Genomic DNA, 21,728 nt, shown 5'->3' on the forward strand with positions numbered 1-21,728 from the left:
AAGCAAGTTAATTATTCTAATGTAAAATAGATATTCAGTCCCCGAGGTAGTAGAATTTATTCCACAAGTAGAGAGAAAGGGCCTGCAATTGTTGAAATTCATATAAATGTTATCATTCCAGAAGAAACATCACGGAAACTCTACAGTCACAGGACTTTATACAGAGAAGGATATAGAGTGTGAACGATTGCTGGGTCCTTTTTAATGAATCCTATAGCCCTAGCATTGTCAGACTGGGGAAAAGGCCATTGTTCACTGATACACACAGAATGGAACGAAAAGGACTGAATAACATTGTCCTCTCCCCACAAAATAACATTAGCAATTTTAAAGTCTTCAATAATATAATTATTGTAGCTGCTCAATCTTGGAAAATTTAAAACTTAGCACAGTAGCTCTAAAGCAACTTTTTGTAATTGTACTTAAAATGACGCATTGTAGAAAAAAAATCACATGTTTTCAGATTGGATTTCTAATCAGAATGAGTTTTTATGTCAAAAAATCTAAATGATTTTTTCCCCTATATTTTCTGGAAGATGAAATCTTTATAAGATGTGGACACTTAGATCCAATCTTAAAATCACGTATCCTTATTTTTTATTACACTCTCGTGATTCTAAAAGCATAGTATGCAGGTTTCAAACACACCTCTGATTTAACAACTTTTAATTTACAGAAATTTAATTGTGCTTCAGATTGAGTTCAATACTCTTCTCTGACAATGTGACAGTTCAAGACTATTAAAACAATTAATGTTTTAAAGATGATGCTGATTGTTTCAGTTCCCTGGCTTGAATATATCGTGTAAAGTTGAACCAGACTCATTTGGTATCTCAGGTAAATGAAGGACAAGCTCCAACTTGAAGAATATATTATATTGGCAGTAAGTAAACAGTATTTTTAAGATCTTGGTGCAACAGTCTGTGATTTTGATAGTCATGGTATCCCTGTTACCTGTTTAATATTAATACTAACCTAAGATACAGCAGAAGTAAAAATATATCATTTGAAGGATGCTTTTTAAGTGAATTGACATTAACTTGCAACTAATTTTTTGCTCCACTTCAATAACCAACCTCAGAATTATTCTTTCAGTTAAATTTGAGTAGAACCAATCAAGTCAAGCATGTAGACTGAACAATAACAAAGGTGGACATCAAGACCAAAATTGGATCTCTAGTCAAAGTTACTCACATGTACATGTATGGATACTTTGCCACCTCATTTCCCTGTTTCTCCGACATCTTTGATAGCCAGTTTCGAAACAGATCGCTGGGTGCTGGTTTCCTTCACATAGTTTAAAAATGCAAATAAGGTTAATTATATACCATACAAAGACTTGAAATAGTAATAATTCTATGAATCTAAGTAGCAAATAAAAATTTGAAAATTAATAGTTTTGTAAATTATTTACACAACAATACATATGCCAATTTCTTTTTGGAACAAATTATTTGCTAAACCCCGTCTTTTCTGAAGTAGAATCCACCTTGGCAAGGTGGCACCACGCTTTGCTTTACATAAATCCCACAGGAGCTCTATTAAAGCAAGTGAAACCACACACCCAAGCTGTCAAACAACTTAAGCATTTGCGTGTCTCCAGCATTCATAATCATTCCCTTATTATTAAGGTGTTAAAATTAAGTACAGGTATCCCCTGCTTTTCAAAAGTTCGCTTTATGCCACTTATCTTTTACGAAAGACCTACATTAGAACCCGTTTTTGCTAACCGAAAGAAATCTGAAGAGGATTTTCGCTTTTACAAGAAAAGGCGAAAAGCAAAAATAGTGTGCAGCGTTTGTCTTGCAGCGAGCCGATACTGTATAGAGACAGTGCGCACCCCGAGCAGCGAGAGTGGCACCGCCAAGCTCCTTCCCCGGGAACTACACTCAGCATCGAGCTGCCATAGCTTTGAACTGTGCCTGTGAGCATCTGTGCTTTATCTCAATTTATTTTGTGCATTCGTTAGCAAGATGTGTTCTAAGGTATCAGAAAAGCCTAAGAGAGCTCATAAGGGTGTTATGCTTGGCATAAAACTGGACGTAATTAAGCGTTTCGATCGTAGTGAACGAAATAAAGACGTTGTGCGTGTGTTGAACGATTTTAAAGGCTTCAAATCAACAATAATAAATACAGCAATAGTGACTTTGGCTAAGGAGGTTGGATTTGTGGAAGTTGACGAAGATGATGTTAAAGAGGTTTTGACATCACATGACCAGGAACTGACAGATGAAGAGATGATACAATTACAAGAGGAAAGGATGCAAATCAAAACCGAACGCAATAGCGAATAGCCCGAAAGTGAAGTCATCCAGGAACGTGAGATTTTCGCTACGATTGACAATGCTGCAATGATTGCAGAGAAGTATGACAGAAGAATTTTGACAGGGTACGTAGGTTTAGGGCATATTTGCAGGATGGTTTGAGTGCTTACAAAGAACTGTATGATAGAAAAATGCGTGAGGCTAAGCAGTCAAGCATACTGTCATTTTTCAAGCCTTCCACATCAGCTGCAGCAGACGACGAACCTCGACCTTCAACATCGAGGCAGGCAGACAGAAGAAGGTGTAGACGTTAGTGACCTGCTTGCCCTGATGGATTCAGACGACGATGAGATGTTAATAGATGACCCTCTTCCTCTCTCTCCCACACCCCAGTCTCCTATACCTCCCACCACCCCAACCTCCGATGACTCAGTCTAACAAGTTTCACCACCACCTCTCAACCTTCCAGTGTACTCGCTGCCTTCCCGATTCTGGTAAGTGAAACTACACTGTACATACATTATTTCTACTTTATATAGGCTGTGTAACTATCATATCATTCCTGCTTTTACTATATGTTAGTGTTGTTATGTTTTATGTATTATTTGGTATGATTTGGTAGGTTATTTTTTGGGTCTGGGAGCACTCAAAATTTTTTCCCATATAAATTAATGGTAATTGTTTCTTCACTTTACGCCATTTTGGCTTACAAACAGTTTCATAGGAACGCTCTACCTTCAGAAACCTGTATTGTCAAAGCATCTAAAAAGTTCAAAATGTATAAGTAAATCAATACCTAAAAGCACTAAAAATATATTTAAATTATCTTAGCTCAATCAAAAATGTGAATTAACTGTTAATTACTAATTCATTTCCATTCATACCCCACTGCTGAAATGGTTGGAGTTGCTAGGCCTAATGACACAACATCAAGCGGCATATTTCTCAATGTACTTGCTGGAATCTGCACTGGTATCCAGCATGAAGTCAGAGTTGGGACGACAAAATTGATCAGCTGTGTGAAATGGCAGGTCTTTGCTTTTATATCCGATTGTACGGAGTCCAGACCCTTCACAGATTTTAGACATTTGTACTAGCAAGGTTGGTGTTAAAATTATTTTTGTGAAAATCAAAAGTATTTCAATAATATTCATTACTTAAAAGCATAAACAACAGTCCCAAGCCTGGCTGCCAAAGGAGGAGGGTTGGGCATGGGCTAGACACCTCAGCCCATTAAAAACCCAGTGCCACAGAAACGCCAACAGGAGCCCAAAGAGCTCATTCCTGGGAGAGGAAGGACCTTTGCTGAAGGGCTACACCTGGGGACAGCATGAAAGAATGACCCAGGTCAGAGGGCTCTGGCAAGCTGCTAATGGTGGCCTGTGCCACAGTACGGGTAAGGGGCTGAAAGAAAAAGCTCAAACATAACAATTACTTCTGTTCAGATGATACAACAAAATTCCAATGAGGGCAAGTGTGTTGTTAAAACTCCAAAAGCTCCTGTGAAAGATGGATTTTTCCACTTCTAGTTTTATGAAATTCTCATTGTGCGGTTATCTTATCATTGCTATGTATTCAACACCATGAAGTTCCTGTATTTGTGATGCAGCATCAATAACTCACTGAGACGTAAAAGCGAGGTATCGGCTTTTATTGCCTGGAAGAAGGAACAAGCAGTGAGTGACCACTATACTACATCCTGGAGACTGAGGGTTGGGCTCAGACCTCCATCGCCTTTATACCGGGGTCTGTGGGAGGAGCCACAGGAGCAGTCAGCAGGGGGCGTGTTCAGACAGGTATATGTAGTTCACCACATTTTGCACAAGAGATGTGACCTAAAATGCAAAGTTGTCTTAACGCATCAGTCCAAGTACTCATAGAGGTGATAAGCAATAACTAATGCCTCTAATCCTACCCTCAACTTTACATTTTGTTACACATTTTCCTTCAGATCTTCTCAACTTTTTGTTTCTCCTGTAACCAGCAACATGAATTTAGCCCTAAACAAGAGAAAATCTGCAGATGTTGGAAATCCAAGCAACTCACACAAAATGCTGGAGGAACTCAGCAGGTCAGGCAGCATCTATGGAAAAAAAAGTACAGTCGACATTTCAGGCCGAGATCCTTCGGCAGGACTGGGAGAAAAAGGATGAGAAATAGATTTAAAAGGTGGGGAGGGGATAGGTGAAACTGGGAAAGGGAGTGATGAAGAGCTGGGAGGTTGGTGAAAGAGATACAGGGTTGGAGAAAAGGGAGTCCAATCAGAGAAAACAAAAGGCCATGAAGGAACAAAAAGGGAGAAGAAAATGAGGGACTAGAGAAAAAAAGATAAGATTTAAAAGGTGGGGGAGGGGAGAGAGTAACACAAGGTGATAGGTGAAACTGGGAAGGGGAGGGATAAAGTTAGGAGCTGGGAAGTTGATTGGTGAAAGAGATACAGGGCTGGAGAAGGGGGAATCCAATATGACAGAAGGCCATGGAAGAAAGAAAAGGGGGGCCCCTTCCTTAACTTTAGTTTTCAGTGCAACAGCGATCATAGTTTAAAAAAAAACTCCAACTGCAAAACAACTCCAAATGTAAAGCATTTTTAGACATTGTGAAGGGAGCTATATATATTCCTGCAGTTCTTGCAGTTAATTTCAAGTCTCTGATCCAATTGACTATGGAGAAATTTAGTCAGTCATTCGAATCCCAAGTGTTCTGCTCTCCTTGCTGTGACGTTGTCAGTTCACATCTTTAACACACACAGAGTTTAAAATTACAAACTGGCAAGCAGAAATTAGATATCTGCTGCAGAAAATAGTGGCTCAACAGGCTAGGTTATGAATTTAATTAAAAACGTGTGAACCCAAGCAGTGGATTAAAATTCAATGCCTGGATGATCTATGTAGTATTCACTACATTACATCCTGTGGACCTGTCTGATAGAACCACTCCTTTCTAGCCTGGATTGGCATTGCAGTTGATTATTTCAAATTTACCTTTTTTGCTCATCCTCAGTCATGTTGGTTAGAAGGAAATCCTTGAACACACACGTATTGTCCAGCCATTCTATCAAACCAAGTCTTAAGAGAAACACATCACAATTAATGGGGTGCTATTAAAAAATCTTTATGACACAGAACAATCAGTGTTATATTTCAGCTGTGTAATGCGACAGGTTAATTAGCTATCTCATTATAGAATGCAGGCCTAAACTATTTCAACAGGATAGAACTGTGTGTTGTTTGAGGGAAGCACTATTTAGATAGAAATTCATGTTTTGAACAAATAAATCAGCTCACAAGTATATCTTGCTTTATGAATCAAGTACAAACTTCTACTATAAAGCATCGACTCATTATGTTACTGAGATCTAGGAGTCCTAGTTCATCAGTCAATGAAGGTGAATGAGCAAGTGCAGCAGGCAGTGAAGAAGGCTAATGGAATGTTGGCCTTTATTACAAAGGGAATTGAGTACAAGAGCAATGAAATTCTTTTGTATTTGTACAGGGCCCTGGTGAGACCACACCTGGAGTATTGTGTACAGTTTTGGTCTCCAGGGTTAAGGAAGGATATCCTGGCGATAGAGGAAGTGCAGCGTAGATTCACGAGGTTAACTCCTGGGATGTCCGGACTGTCTTACGCAGAGAGGTTAGAGAGTCTGGGCTTGTACACGCTGGAATTAAGGAGATTGAGAGGGGATCTGACTGCAACATATAAGATTATTAAGGGATTGGACAAGATAGAGGCAGGAAATATGTTCCAGATGCTGGGAGAGTCCAGTACCAGAGGGCATGGTTTGAGAATAAGGGGTAGGTCATTTAGGACAGAGTTAAGGAAAAACTTCTTCTCCCAGACAGTAGTGGGGGTCTGGAATGCACTGCCTCGGAAGGCAGTGGAGGCCAATTCTCTGGATGCTTTCAAGAAGGAGCTAGATAGGTATCTTATGGATAGGGGAATCAAGGGATATGGGGACAAGGCAGGAACAGGGTATTGATAGTAGATGATCAGCCATGATCTCAGAATGGTGGTGCAGGCTTGAAGGGCCGAATGGTCTACTTCTGCACCTATTGTCTATTGATATTTGATGCTTTTCTCGCCATAATGGAAAACACACCAATCTGCTCCCATAACAATTTTGTACTTTCTACATTACATTTTCCCTTCATTATAACTCCTCTAAGAAATTACAGCAAACTATAAGCATCATTACCAGTCTGAATGCAATGAAAGAGAGCATTTGACCATAGATGCAGGAGCAGAATTAGGCCATTTGGCCCTTCGTTGCTGCTCCACTATTTCACCATGGTTGACATTATCTCTCTCAGCTCAATCCTCCTGCCTTCTACCTGTAACCTTTGACACCCTGACTAATCACGAACCTATCAACCTCTGCTTTAAATACATTTAATAACTCGGCCTCCACAGCCAAATGTGGCAATTAATTCCACAGATTCACCACCCTCTGGCTACAGAAATTCCTTCTCATCTCAGTTCTAAAATTGGCACCTCTCTATTCTCAGGCTGTGCCCTCTGGTCCTTGACTCCCTCGACTGTAGGAAACTTCCTCTCCACATCCAGGCCTTTCAACAATTGATAGGTTTCTCATTTTTCTAAACTCCACTGAGTACAAGCCCAGAAGCACAAAAACACCCCAATATAAGTTAACCCTTTTACTCCTGGAATCATTCTTAAGAAATTCCTCTGGACCCTCTTCAATGCGAACACATCCTTTCTTAGCTAAGGGGCACAAACCTGCTGCCAATACTCCAGGTGTGGTCTGACCAATGCCTTATAAAACGTTAGCATCACATCCTTGCTATTCTAGTCCTCTCAAAATGATTGCTAACATTTCATTTGCCTTCCTTACTGACTCAACTAACAAGTTAACCATTAGACAATCCTGCACAATGAGTCCCAGGTTGCTTTTCACCTCTGATTTTTTAATTTTCTCCCCGTTCAGACAATAGTCTGCTCTTTCATTCCTTCAGCCAAAGTTCACGACAATACACTTCCCTACACTATAATCCATGTGCCACTTCTTCACCCATTCTTCCAATCTGTCTAATTTCTTATGCAGACTTACTATTTCCTCAACATTACCTGCCACTCCACATATCTTTGTATCGTTAGCAAACCTGGCCACAAAACCATCAATTCCATCATCGAAATCATTGACATAGCATGAAAAGAAGTGGTTCCAACACAGACTCCTGTGGAGCACCATTAGTTACCAGCAGTCTGCTGTAGTCCCACTTTTTGCTTTCTGCCAGTCAGCTAATCTTCTATCCATGCTAGTAACTTTCCTGTAATACCATGGGCTCTTACCTTGTTAATCAGCCTCAAAACAGCACCTTGTCAAAAGCCTTCTTAAAATCTAAGTAAACAACATCCACTGACTCTCCTTTGACTATTCTGCCTGTTATTTTATAAAAGAATTTAAATTGATTTATCAGGCAAGATTTCAGGAAACCATGCTGACTTTGGTCTGTTTTACCATGTGCCTGCAAGTACCCCAAAACCTGACTCCAACATCTTCCCAACAAGTGCACTCAGGCTAACTAGCCAATAATTTCCTTTCTCCTGCCTCCATCCCTTTGACACAGAACCCTTTACCATAGAATACAGCACAGAAACAGGTCCTATAGTCCAACTAGTTCGTGTCAGACCATTAATCTGCCCAGTCCCATTGACCTACACCTGGACCATAATCCTCCCATCCATGTGCCTATCCAAATTTCTCTTAAATGTTGAAATCAAACCCGTATTCTCCACCTGCACTGGCAGTTCATTCCACACTCTCACTATCCTCTGACTGAAGAAGAACACGTCATGTTCCCCTTAAACCCTTAATCCATGACTTCTCAGTGTAGTCTCACCCAACTTTGTAAATATTATCTGCACTCTTTCAATTTTACTTACATCATTTTTGTAGGTAGGTGACCAAAATTGGACACAATACTCCATAGCCTCACCAATGTCTTTTACAATTTCAACATAACAGCTGAAATCTTGGTGTCATCTGCAAATTTGCTGAACCAGTTTAACACATTATGATCTATATTGTTGATATAGATATCAAACAACAGACCCAGCATCAATCACTGCATCTCCTGAGTACAAAAGCAAAAAGATCAATTTAAGATGTCCCCCATCTCTTTCAGTACCATGCAAAGATTATCACTCTGATCTTTCAGAGGACCAATTCGGTCCCTTGCTATCCTTTTGCTCTTAACATATTTGTAAAAGTAATATTATCTGTAGATTCTCCTTCACCTTGTCTGCTAGAGCAACCTCATGTCTTCTTTTAGCCTCCTGATTTCCCTAAGTTTTGACTTGCATTTCTTATACTCCTCATGTACCTCATTTGTTCCTGCCTGCCTACATCTGCTAAGCGCTTCCTTCTTTTTCTTAACCAGGGCCTCAATATCTACCAAAAACCAAGCATTCCCTAAACCTGTTATCCTTGCCATTTATTCTGTCAGGAACATACAAACTCTGTACTCTCTTAATTTCACTTTAGAAGCCTCCCACTACTAAGTACACCATTGCCAGAAAACAACCTGCTCCAATTCACACTTTCCAGATCCTTTCTGATACCATCAGAATTGGCCTTCTCCAATTTAGAATCTCAGCCTGAGATCCAGACCTATCCTTTTCCACAAATACCATGCAACTAATGGCGTTACGATCACTAGATGTAAAGTGTTCCCCTTCTGTCACCCGCCCTGGCTCATGCCCTTTTAGGAGTTCGAGTATCACACTCTCTCTAGTTTGGACTTCTTTGTAGTAATTAAGAAAACCTTACTGAACATATTTGACATACACTTACCCATCCAGCCCTTTTGTAGTATCAGAGTCCCAGTCTATATGTCAAAAGTTAAAATCACCTACTATCATGACCTTATGTTTCTTGCATCAGGCTGTGATCTCTTTTTTTTCTGCTCTAAATCCTATGGTTTGTTGAGTGGTCTATAATAGAACCCCATTAACATGATCAAACTTCTCTTTTTCCTCACTCCTACCCATAAAGCCTCACTGGATGAGCTCTCCAGTCTGTCCTGACTGAACGCTGCTGTGACATTTTCCCTGACGAGTAATGCTGCACCTCCACTTATAACCCTTCCCACTCTATCACATCTAAAACAAGTGAACCCCAGAACACTGAGCTACCATTCCTTTCCCTCCTGCAACCATGTCTCACTAGTTACCACAATGTCATATTTCCTTCTTAAAACAGAATAGTGACATTCGTAATTTTCCAGTCCTCCAGAACCTTCCAGAATCTAGTGATTTTTGAAAGATCATTACTAATGCCTCCACAATCTCTTCAGCTACCTCCTTCAGAACCTTGGGGTGTAGTCCATCTGCTCCAGGTGACTTAAGGTATATATGTTCAACCTTTCTGCTTTTGACCCATTTTCTCTTCAGTAATTGCAACTAACTTCTGCCCCCTGAGACTCTGGCATACTACTAGTGTCTTCCACAGTGAAGTCTAATGCAAAATACCAATTCAATTTATCCACCATTCTTTATCCCCCATACTACCTCTCCAGCAATGTTTTCTAGAGGTCCAATATCTGCACTCACCTCTCTTTTACTCTATGTATATTTGAAAAAAACTTTGGTATTCTCATTGACATTATTGGCTAGCTTAACTTCATATTTTATTTTTTCTCTCCTTAAGGTAATTTTAGTTGCCTTCTGTTGTTTTTTTTTTAAAAAAAAGCTTAACAATCCTTTAAGTTCCCACTAACCTTTGCTAAATTAACTGTCCTCTCTTTTGTCTTTATGCAGTCTTTCATTTCCCTTGTCAATCAAGGTTGCCTCACCCTCCCTTCAGAATCCTTATTCATCTTTGGGATGTACATCCTGCGCATTCATAATATCCCCCAGAAACTCCAGCCAATGCAGTTCTGTCAACATCCCTGCTAGTATCCCCTTCCAATTAACTTTGGACAGGTCCTCTCTCATACCTCTGTAATTCCCTTTTCTTCATTGGAATACTGACACATCTGACCTTATCTTCTCTCTCTTAACTACAGGGTGAAATAAACAATGATCACAGTCATCTAAGTTTTCCTTTATCTTAAGTTCCCTAATTAAAGCTGATTCATTACACAACACCCAATCCAGAACTGTCTTTCCTCTAGTGGGCTCAACTATAATCTATCTAAAAAGCTATCCCACAGGTATTCTACAAATTCTCTCTCTTGGGACCCAGCGCCAACCTTATTTTCCAAATCTACCTGCATATTGTACCATGACTCTTGTAACATTACTCTTTTAACATGCCTTTTGTATTTCCAGTTTTAATTTATATTTCACATCTGGGTTATTGTTCAGGGCCTGTGTATAACTGCCATCACGATCTTTTTTCCCTTCCAGTTTCTTAGGATTTGTTTTAATTGTTTTTAAACTAAAGGATCTGCCCCACCCCTCTGCCTACCTGCCTATCCTTTCAATAGAAGTTGCATTATTGGATGTCAAGCTCCAACTATGATCTCTTTTTAGCCACAGCTCAGTGCTGCCCACAATATAATACCTGCCAATCTCTAACTGTGCTACAAGATTTTTATTTTATATATCGCTTGTATTTTGGTGGACATGAGACCTTCTTTAAATCTTCCACACCAAAAAGTGAACAAAAGAAAAGTTGGTGCCAAAACATTACCCCTGAAAGTGCAGCTTGCTATGAAAAGCAGAGATATTGCTGTACCTTGATGTCATTGGAATGACCTGGTAGGTCTTCAGCTGTAAGTTTCTTTGACTGCAAGCCGCATCTCGAGAAAGGATAATGTTCATTATGTCAAACAGTTGCTCGATTCGCTGATCTTGTCGTAAATCTTCTCCACCCTTCACAAGGAAAGGATGTTCCTTTTCGTCATTGCCACGAATTATCAGGCGCTTTGGTTTCGTTATAGAACGCATAACCTTTATCTGAATAAATTCAGATACACATTCACAATTATCACAGTGAATATGACCAAATTAGGACCGATAATTAGGTCAAACTTACAACTAATATGATGGTATGTTTTATACTTACAGTACCGGCTTTTTTTGGGGCAGGACTCTGTTGCCCGACAGTTTCTAACAAGAGTCAGTTGCATGCACTGGTATGGCCAATAGACACTACATGGTGCTAAGAGTAATCAATTTTTCAATAGTGTCAGTTGTGTGTGATTGCATTCAAAATGCAGTGATTTTTCTCACTGATAGTTGGTGAGAATTAAGCAGTAAGACAATTCAGAACTGTTGCTCATTGCGGTTTCAAACACTGAGGCTTGGAGATGCCAGAAATGGCCAGGAGTTAAAACGAATCGATTTCACTACTTCAACAAGTTATGAATTTATGAAGGTATCGACAATTATTTTGAATGTTACGAAGAAGATGACGATTGGGAGAATGCAATAGTCCAAAGCATTATAAAAAGATAGTTTATTATCTGCACTAGGCGTCTGCACTGATTTTGTTCATTTACAGTCAATCAAAAGAACACAACAGATGAATTCCTCCATCAATAACTATTAGGAATCAACACAGTTTTAAAGTACTGTCGAGGTAATGGCAGTGTTCTAATTTATTCTGTATTTCATTTAAATACATAAATTGTTTGTCTTTTTATTTCTTTTAACTACTTCCATGTAACTTTTAGGGCAGTTGCTTAATTGGGCCAAAATGTACTGGTCCCAATGCATCTCCATTAACCAGAATCCCCTGTACTTCTGGACTGAAATATTTGATCATCTTTAGAAAACAAAATAGGAATACTTATTGCCAAAGTGCTAATTTGTATTTGTAGTTTTCATCTAGTAGGGTTTTAAACAGATTTTAACAATAACAGCTTCTGACATAAGTTCCCTAACAAAGTCTTTGAGCAACTTCTGTTTTACAAAGATTCACTTTCAAACTTTATTTAATTTTAGAGATACAGTGCAGAACAGGTTCTTCTGGCTCAGAAGGACCTTGTCGGGCTTGCTGGCCCAGAAGGACCTTGTTGGGCTTGCTGGCCCAGAAGGACCTTGTTGGGCTTGCTGGCTCAGAAGGACCTTGTTGGGCTTGCTGGCTCAGAAGGACCTTGTCGGGTTTGCTGACCCAGAAGGACCTTGTCGGGCTTGCTGACCCAGAAGGACCTTGTTGGGCTTGCTGGCCCAGAAGGACCTTGTTGGGTTTGCTGGCCCAGAAGGACCTTGTTGGGTTTGCTGACCCAGAAGGACCTTGTTGGGTTTGCTGGCCCAGAAGGACCTTGTTGGGTTTGCTGGCCCAGAAGGACCTTGTTGGGCTTGCTGGCCCAGAAGGACCTTGTTGGGCTTGCTGACCCAGAAGGACCTTGTTGGGTTTGCTGACCCAGAAGGACCTTGTTGGGCTTGCTGACCCAGAAGGACCTTGTTGGGTTTGCTGACCCAGAAGGACCTTGTTGGGTTTGCTGACCCAGAAGGACCTTGTTGGGTTTGCTGACCCAGAAGGACCTTGTTGGGCTTGCTGACCCAGAAGGACCTTGTTGGGTTTGCTGACCCAGAAGGACCTTGTTGGGTTTGCTGACCCAGAAGGACCTTGTTGGGCTTGTTGACCCAGAAGGACCTGTTTTGCACTGTATCTCTAAGATTAAACAATGTATGAAAATGAATTGGGTAGAACTGAGTGAAACATAAAACAGAAGTTTCTCAAAGACTCTGTTGGGGAACTTATATCAGAAGTTGTTATTATTAAAGCCCTAGTAGATGAAAAATACAAATATGTACTTTGGCAATAAGTATTCCTAGCAACTCACCTATTTATGAACTCAAAGAGAAACAGGCCCTTCGGCTTATCTAGTCCATGCCAAAACCATTTAAACTGCCTGCTCCCAATGACCTGCACTGGGAGCATAGCCCTCCATACCCCTACTATCCCTGTAGATATCCAAACTCCTCTTAAACACTGAAACCGAGCTTGCATGCACCATTTGTGCTGGCAGCTTATTCCACACTCTCATGACCCTCTGTGTGAAGAAATTTCCCCCCCTCCTGTTCCCCTTAAACTTCTCACCTTTCACCCTTAACCCATGACCTCTGGCTGTAGTCCCACCTAACCTCAGTGTAAAAAGCCTCCCTAGCCTAATCACAGGACAATTTACAATGACCAATTAACCTACTAACAGCTACATCTTTGGTCATCTAAACTCCTTACAGCGGGCATCAGAATTGAACTCCAAACTCCCACGTCCTGAGGCATCAGACTAACCACTACGCTACTGTGGAAAACATTCCAATCTGACAGAGGGTGACATTTCACTAGCCTTTCCACTACATGCAGTACAAATTGCCTAAAATACAGATGACTGCTTTTTTCAATGTTAATTCACATACAATTATTTTTAAAATAGTTCATACCCTTTCATCAAATCCTGTGATTTTTGCATGGTATTCTGGCATTGGTTTCGATTTACCATCATATTGCCCTAAAGAGAAAACATATTTGTTATAGGTGGTTGGTCTATTTCAGCATCGACACATTTAGAGAAGGCTTTTCAGTATTTCCTAACTCGCTTCACATTTTTTCATTGACCATTCTGTTCTATAATGGACAGAACTTATTGCTGTCACCTGCTCCTCAACTGAAGCCAAGTCATTCTTTATGCCAATCATAGTAAAACTAATACAGAAAAATTTGCTGATAAATGCATTTAACACTTTTTTCTTCCTCTAATACATCAGTGACTGTGGAAAATCTCATTACAGATGCATCAATTTATAGTTCAGCTGACTGTAGAGACAGCGCACAATGTTTATAGCAAGAGATTAAGATGTGTTACTAGCATTAATAATTTCAGATCAGAACATTAATTTGTTTTATTTATCTGCATTTCCTTGTTTTCAAATTATAAAAATATTTATTCTAAGTAATGGTGTACAGTAAGATTTGCAGAAAAGATTTTGTTAGATTTTGTATGAAAAACCTCTCTTCTTGAACTAGTGGCCAGTGTTTCCTTTACTTATGGATTAAGAACTAGAACTTTTTAAAATTGATAAACATTATTGCAACACAGTACAGATTGTCATAGAAAAGCACAGCACAGAAACAGGCCCTTCGGCCCATCTAGTCCATGCCAAAACTATTTAAACTACCTACTCCCATAGACCTGCACCAGGACCATAGCACTCCATTCCTCTACCATTCATGTACCTATACAAACTTCACTTAAACATTGAAATTAAGCTCGTATGCACTTGTGCTGGCAGCTCATTCCACCCTCTCACAACCCTCTGAGTGAAGTAGTTTCTTCTCATGTCCCCCTTAACTTTTCACCTTTCACCTTTAACCTCTGGTTGTAGTCCCACCTAACCTCCGTGGAAAAAACCTGCTTGCATTTACCTTATCTATAACTCCCATAATTTTGTATACCTCTATTAAATTATCCTTTGATCTTTTATGTTCTAGGAATGAAGTCGGAATTTGTAATTACATTGCATTAAACACCTTCTACCAAGTTAAGCAGTTGAGCAGTGTGCTAAATTCACAGAATACAACTTGCCAGGAATCTCTAACTCATTGCTTAGATACTCGGGCTTGAATTCACTCATCCATGGTGAATACTCCTTCAGGTTTCCTGGTGCCTCCAGCTTGCTCACACTTTCCAAGATTTTTGTTGCTGTTCTGCTAAATCTATCAACATCCATCGTAAGCAGTTTTGAGCCATCTTGTCCAAAATATTGATCAAAATGTTTTTTGAAAATCTGAAATTCAGAAAAGATAATTATAAAATATTGCTGGTTAAGCCACATAACTCTGAAGTGATACCAAATGACGTTATTACATTACAGAGAATGCAAATCAGAGACGAGAACACATTAATTCTATAGAAGTGAAAATCCTGAAATTGTTCAAAACTAAAGCAAATGCTGAGTTTAAACTGAGTCAAACAATTCACAGAGCTGTGGGTCTTAAGTCTTTAACAAGAGTTGACCATTCTAAATTATTCAGATAGAATTCAGGATGCATATTCCTTCCTGGGAGGGAGGATGGGAAGAGGGGCTGGACCAGAGAAGCAGTATATGCCAAGGCATTTTTTCCCAATTACTATTCAATCACCAGTACCAAGCTTGAATATCATTCATCTCATCTTAAAACTACACAAAAGGAACCTATTCAGCCTTTGCTCCTGGGAGCAGTACCATTAAATCTGTTCCTTCTCCCTTTTCTTCAATGTATCCCTGAAAACCACCATTCCCTCACATATAGTACTATGCAAAAATGTTAGGCGCACACATATAAATAAAAAGAGAGAGAGCTAGGGTGCCATCATACTTTGCACAGTACCATCATAATTTTATGTATTGCACCATACTGCTGTTGCAAAAAAAACCTAATTTCATGACATATGTGAGTGATATAAATCTGATTCTGATATAGATTTCTGTCGTGGACTGAGAGTGAGAAGGAGGCAGAAAGAGGGGAATCATGGTTGGGAAAAGGGGAAGGGAGATAAGAGGGAGCAGGAAGCACCAGAGAGACGTTCTGAAATTATCAACAAACAATTATTTGGAATCAAATATCCTTGACTGGTATCTCAGTGCTGGGTGTTAACTGCACCCGCGTTACCCCTCGCCCCTGGCACTCCTTCTCTGCCACCTGTCTCATACCCCTCCCGCAGAACTCCACCTTTGCCATTCCCAACATCCTTTGCTCCTGCCACATCTACAAACTCGCTCGCCGCTCCACATTGACAACTTCGGTACTGTATAAAAGCCTTAGGCACCCGAGTTATATATATATGTGCCTAAGACTTTTGCACAGTACTGTATGCTCCTAAGCTTCACCCTGACTCTTCTTGACATTAACCTAGAGTAATGGGCAATTTATAGAAGTCAAATAAACTTACAGCATGTTTGGTGCAAGGAAGAATGCTACATGCACAGATGATCAGTGGATGAGGACTGGGTTAAAGAGAGGTTATTCACAGTCTAGCTTATCTATTAGAAATCCTTGCTTGGGCAGTGAGAAGAACTAGTGCCAATAGAGCCAGGAACTAGTACCTGATCTGCATACAAAACATGAAAACTGACTAGGGGTGTAATAAAAATAGGTAAAAATTTAGTAAGTGACATTTGTTGCTAATTTAAATAATTTCACCACAGACCAATGACAATAATCAGTTGGAGATGAAATCCCAAGATTTGCTCGGAGCCTCCAGAACACAAGCTGCTACACCCCATATTAAAATAGGTATTTTTAAAACCCCCAGTATAATACTCCAAGCAGTGATATTATGACAGAAATTACTGATTAACTTCCACCAACCTGAGCAAATCTTCTTCTAAATGCTCCAATACCTGGAGTCTGCAAAGTTGCCAGATTTGAGTACATCTCATCGTACTTGCTCTTCAGATCTTTTTTCACTTTCATTGCCAGTTGACTCCTGACGTCATTAAACCAGTCCTGTTAAAGAACAAAGACTTATCTAGTTGCTTACTTATTTGTACAAGTTTGAAATACTTTCAAAATATATGTGAATTCTGAATATTACCTTAAACAACAAATCTGGATTACTCAATTGCTCCAAAGAATGGATGAACCTTTCAATTACTCCGCCTTTATCCAGTTTAGTTTTCAACCTTGAAGAAAAACATATGGTTCAGAATTGTGGTCCAGATTCTGATAAGCAATCTGGGCAAAGTTGGCAAAGCATTTATTAACCAGACACAACTGATCTTTGGAAGGTGTGATGGGGCTAGCTATTAGTTCAAATTTTCCTTTTTTTTCATTATTTTAGTAAGTTGGCAACATGGGAATAGCCAGCATTTATTATTACCCTTCCCTAATTGTGTGTTAAGTTGCTGGTTAATTGTATTTAAGCTGCTGCCTTCTTGAACTGCAGCAGTCCCACAATGCAGTTGGATAGGAGGTCCCAGGATTTAGAACCAGTAATCATGAGGAATAGTTTTTCTATTTCCAAGTAAGTGTGCTGTGTGATTTGGAAGGACATCTGCAAGTGGTGGTGTCCTAACGCACCTCATAAACACAAGAATCTGCAGGTGCTGGAAATCCAGAGTAGCACACACAAAACACTAGAGGAACTCACCAGGTCAGGCAACATCCATGCAGCAGAATAAACAATCAACGTTTCAGACCAAGTCTCTTTATAATGGCACCAATACCAATGAAGTCCTGATGAAGTGTCTTGGCCCGAAGCCTCAACCATTTATTCCTCTCCACGGATCGCTGGCTGACCTACTGAGTTCCTCCACCATTTTGTGTCTGGTACTCCAGATGCACTTCTACCTCTTCCACCATGGTGTAAGAGGCAATAGGTGTAGAAACTGCAACTGAGTGAGGTAACTGCAGTGCATTTTGTACATTGCATGCAACATAGTCAAGATGCCATAATGACGAAGGGAAAAACATTTTGGCTGGTCATGAGAAATGCTTTGTCTTGGTGTTAAGCTCCCTGACTATTTTTGGACCTACACTCATCCAGGCAAGTGGAGGGTTATCCATTATAGGGTTTGGAGAGTCAAGAGATAAGTCACTCGCTACAGGGCACCCATATCTCTGACCTGCTTTTGTACCTACAATACTTATACTACATTTTGGCCACAAGACTGGGTGGATGTGTTCCTGGTAAATAGTGGCCATGCGTTTACTGGGTCTCTCAAATTAGTTGAGATGAGTTCATTTTTACTCATTTAAAAAAGTAACTCAGTAATAGCAAAACTGCCAACTGCAACTCTTTTTACCTTTCGACAAACTCCCTGTTCTTACTGCCATCTTCAGATGGTTCAAATGTGAAGTTTTCACTGCTGATCATAAAAGGGTACACAACAGCTTGTGGGTAGGAATCTGCAATTTGTTCTACAATGTGCTGCACCACTCTAGCTTCCTTTTTGTCAAGTAGAGCCATCATTTGACTAATCCAACCAATGAACTGCCAACATGGAATGGAAGACACCTGAGGAATGTTAAGGAAGACTTATTAGAATGTCATCTGTTCTTAATAATATGCATAAATATTTCATATACAAGTCTAATATTAAATCATTTTCATACAAGAGTGAAGTTAAAAGAAATGTTTCCAACTACTATAATTCCATACATCCCTACCTCTACCTAAACAATGCATAAATTTTAATTTTCCTTCAAATGTTTTTTTTTTGGTTTTGTATCAAATTATAAATATTGGTTTGAAAAAAAACATCTTTTAAAATTCCTCAACAAGCCCCATCTAATTTGTATAATTGAAAATAAAAACAGATGACTCAAGTGAGGGAGCGAAGCAGAGACGGAAGTAAAAATGCAATGTGCAGTCAAGATTGCTTTTTGTGGATGCACACCAGAAAGCAGATGAGGCAGAACTGATCAAGGAGAGTCTGAAAAAGACATTGATTGAGTCAAACAAGGAGTATTCAATTCTCCTGCACTTAAATCTTCATTTTAATGAATACAAAATAAACAAGAAAGGAATTTTACACTGAGTAGTCCCCAGTAACATTTACAAAGCAGCAAAACTAACCATAAAATACACCTTCTGTTAAACTGCAGTTAAACAGATACACGACTTAAGAAGGCATACGGTGTATTGGCCTTCATCAACTGAGGGATTGAGTTCAAGAGCCGAGAGGTAATATTACAGCTACATAGGACCCTGGTCAGATCCCACTTGGAGTACTGTGCTCAGTTCTGGTCGCCTCACTACAGGAAGGATGTGGAAACTTTTGAAAGGGTGCAGAGGCGATTTACAAGGATGTTGTCTGGATTGGCAAGCATGCCTAACGAGAAAAAGTTAAGTGAACTTGGCCTTTTCTCCTTGGAGCAACAGAGGATGAAAGGTGACCTGATAGAGGTGTATAAGATAAGAGGCATTGATCATGTGGATAGACAGAGGCTTCTTCCCAGGGCTGAAATGGCTAGCATGAGAGGGCACAGTTTTAAGATGCTTGGAAGTAGGCACAGAGGAGATGTCAGGGGTAATATTTGACTTTTTTTTAAAACGCAGAGAGTGGTGAGTGCGTGGAATGGGCTGCCAGCGATGGTGGTGGAGGTGGATATGATAGGGTCTTTTAAGAGACTCCTGGACAGGTACATGGAGCTTAGAAAAATAGAGGGCTATGGGTAACCCTAGGTAATTTCTAAAGTAAGTACATGTTCAGCACAGCATTGTGGGCCGAAGGGCCTGTATTGTGCTGTAGGTTTTCTATGTTTTTGAGACATATTTTCAAGGAAGATTAGATCTGAATGTAGCCAAAAAACTAAATCTATTGCTTCTTTAATGACCAGTTTTGGAAGTCACTTTCTTAAAGAAGTTGTTACTGTAATACTCTTTTTGGGTCCATCCCATTTTGCTGGAGAGTCTGAAATCCAGTCATTGATTAATCACATTCATTCAATAAACCACAATGATATTTGAAGGACAGGTTTACTCTATGAGTCTGGGAAAATAATGTCAATACAAAATAGCACAAAGTTTGTAAAATCAGCAGTCTCAACTATGTCTATGTAAACCAGCAGTCAATCAGCTAAAGGACCTACCTCTCTTGCCATAAGGTCCTGTGTCTTGGTTGGATATAATTCTACAATCTGTAGCAATCTCGGGAATCTCAGCCGAGCTTCCTGCGAGTTATATTTCAGTGCTTTTAACATATTCTCCACCACACATTCTGGGAATGTCTGCAGCTCAGGGAAATTCATAACTGTGAAATAATTTATTGAAATCTATGAAAAATGGAAGCACCAGCATTGTAGAATAACTGTGAAGGTGTGAGGTCCAGAATAAACAAAATGGATAATTGTATTTGCACTTCAGTTCCCAGTAACTTAACAGCAAGTATTTCTTCAAGATTAGAAAAACAGGGTTCTCTGAAAAGTGCATGTAGCCTTTGAGTCGGAAAACTGGGTACTTGTCATTACAAAAGACCATCAGGTCATACCTGTGTTGAGAAATGATTTAACAGAATATCTAACTAAGGAGGAGAAAAAAGAATCTGATGAAATAAAAACACCAAAACACTTCAATCATAAAAGAAATTAAATAATTGTATTAATAGAATTTGGCAGCAAAATAACTGAATTTAGATACACGGTGGTCTCAACAGCAAGTGGTATTTATATGCATTTGACACATTAAGACACTTGTGCTATCAATCAGAATTGAGTACTAAGCCATTTGGCAAATATTATAGCATATGACAAATATGGTTTAAGGAGCAACTTAAAGGTGGTGGATGGAGTGACTGAGAGACCACACCAGATAATGGGAGTATTTTAGGAAGAGTTTTCCAAAGTTCAGAGTCTTAGCAGCCAAACACATGATTGTTAATGGTGGCAAAATTAAAGGTTGGGGTACTCAATTGGTGAGAAATAGGTAGATAAAAATCTGAAAACCCCAGTCACCATGGCACCAAACAAGATCAATGTTCTACTGACTACCCACTGTCAGCACACAAAAGTGCATCTGTAGAGAGAATTAAGTTATTACAAACTTCCTTGTAGGCTTACTGTTTTCACTTTCTTCTTCTTCACGTAGACACTTGTCACAGAAAGTTGCCAAATTCATGTAGGCCTCAATTACTCCTGCTGTTGCAACATATTCTTCAGAAAGAGACTGCAACTCCTCTTCAGTCTTTTTAACAGAATTTTGGAGGTATTCATAAGCCTTTCTGTACAATCCAATTGTAACCTGAAGCAAAACAAGTCACATTTCCAGATGAGCTTCAATCAACAAAGGCATTTGCACATCCTGTTGCTAGAGTTAGGGATGATTTCCTACCTGTGCTACGTCATCACTGGTGGATTCAGAAAACCTTATGACTTCTCTCAGCTGATCCTCTCCAATGTGCTGAAAACATGATGGATCTTTAGCCAGAGCATTAGCCATAATGTGGTAGGTTGTACCAAGCAAAGTGTTCTGATCTCTGAGAACATGCCGGTGTTCGTTTAGATATTCCACCTTAGTTTCAACTGTAACAAGAAGATGTTTAGATTCTCATGTCCTGACTAAATGTTACAATGACCTTAACTTGCTTCAGAAGTGACTGAGTATCCAATGCATTAGCTACTTTAACGATATACATCAAAGTTCAACAATTATTAAAGACGGAGAACGAGTATTGTGTTAAACTAGGTGTTACAAAGTGCATGCATTGTGCCATTACTGGGAGACTTATAGTGCCTTTACTGAGAGCATGCGAATCATGAAATGTTATGGCACAGGAGGCCAGTCAAGCCCATTATCTCCATACCAATCAAAATCAAAGTACTTAGATTAAATCTATGTGAATGCTCAGCATGTTTCTCAAGGATATCTTCCCTACTGAAATGCAGTCAGTAGCTGTTTGAGCTTTGGAAAAGTTGGTGGGGGGCAGGGGAGAGTATGGGCAGACAGTTTGAGGCTACATCCACACTAGACCGGTTAATTTTGAAAACGTCGGTTTCGCGTAAAAACAATAGGCGTCCACACTATGCGTTTTTGAAAATATCTCTATCCACACTGAAATGGAGATTTT

At 39.6% G+C, this 21,728-nt stretch overlaps 1 protein-coding gene across 1 annotated transcript in view; it reads right to left on the reverse strand.

Annotated features, from left to right (window-relative positions):
• The window catches only part of prkdc (protein kinase, DNA-activated, catalytic subunit), a 235,195-nt gene that overhangs the window by 14,987 nt on the left and 198,480 nt on the right, over positions 1–21,728 (reverse strand). The window contains exons 71-81 of the mRNA XM_059980547.1: positions 20,993–21,183; positions 20,722–20,902; positions 19,756–19,916; positions 17,967–18,178; positions 16,757–16,844; positions 16,531–16,668; positions 14,765–14,966; positions 13,623–13,690; positions 10,966–11,186; positions 5,246–5,329; positions 1,195–1,287 (exon numbers count right to left, since the gene is read on the reverse strand). Of these exons, the coding sequence (XP_059836530.1) occupies positions 1,195–1,287; positions 5,246–5,329; positions 10,966–11,186; positions 13,623–13,690; positions 14,765–14,966; positions 16,531–16,668; positions 16,757–16,844; positions 17,967–18,178; positions 19,756–19,916; positions 20,722–20,902; positions 20,993–21,183 (1,639 nt within the window). The remainder of the gene's footprint in view (positions 1–1,194; positions 1,288–5,245; positions 5,330–10,965; positions 11,187–13,622; positions 13,691–14,764; positions 14,967–16,530; positions 16,669–16,756; positions 16,845–17,966; positions 18,179–19,755; positions 19,917–20,721; positions 20,903–20,992; positions 21,184–21,728) is intronic.

The sequence above is a fragment of the Hypanus sabinus genome, chromosome 1 (genome assembly GCF_030144855.1).
Source record: "Hypanus sabinus isolate sHypSab1 chromosome 1, sHypSab1.hap1, whole genome shotgun sequence".
NCBI classification, from domain to species: domain Eukaryota; kingdom Metazoa; phylum Chordata; class Chondrichthyes; order Myliobatiformes; family Dasyatidae; genus Hypanus; species Hypanus sabinus.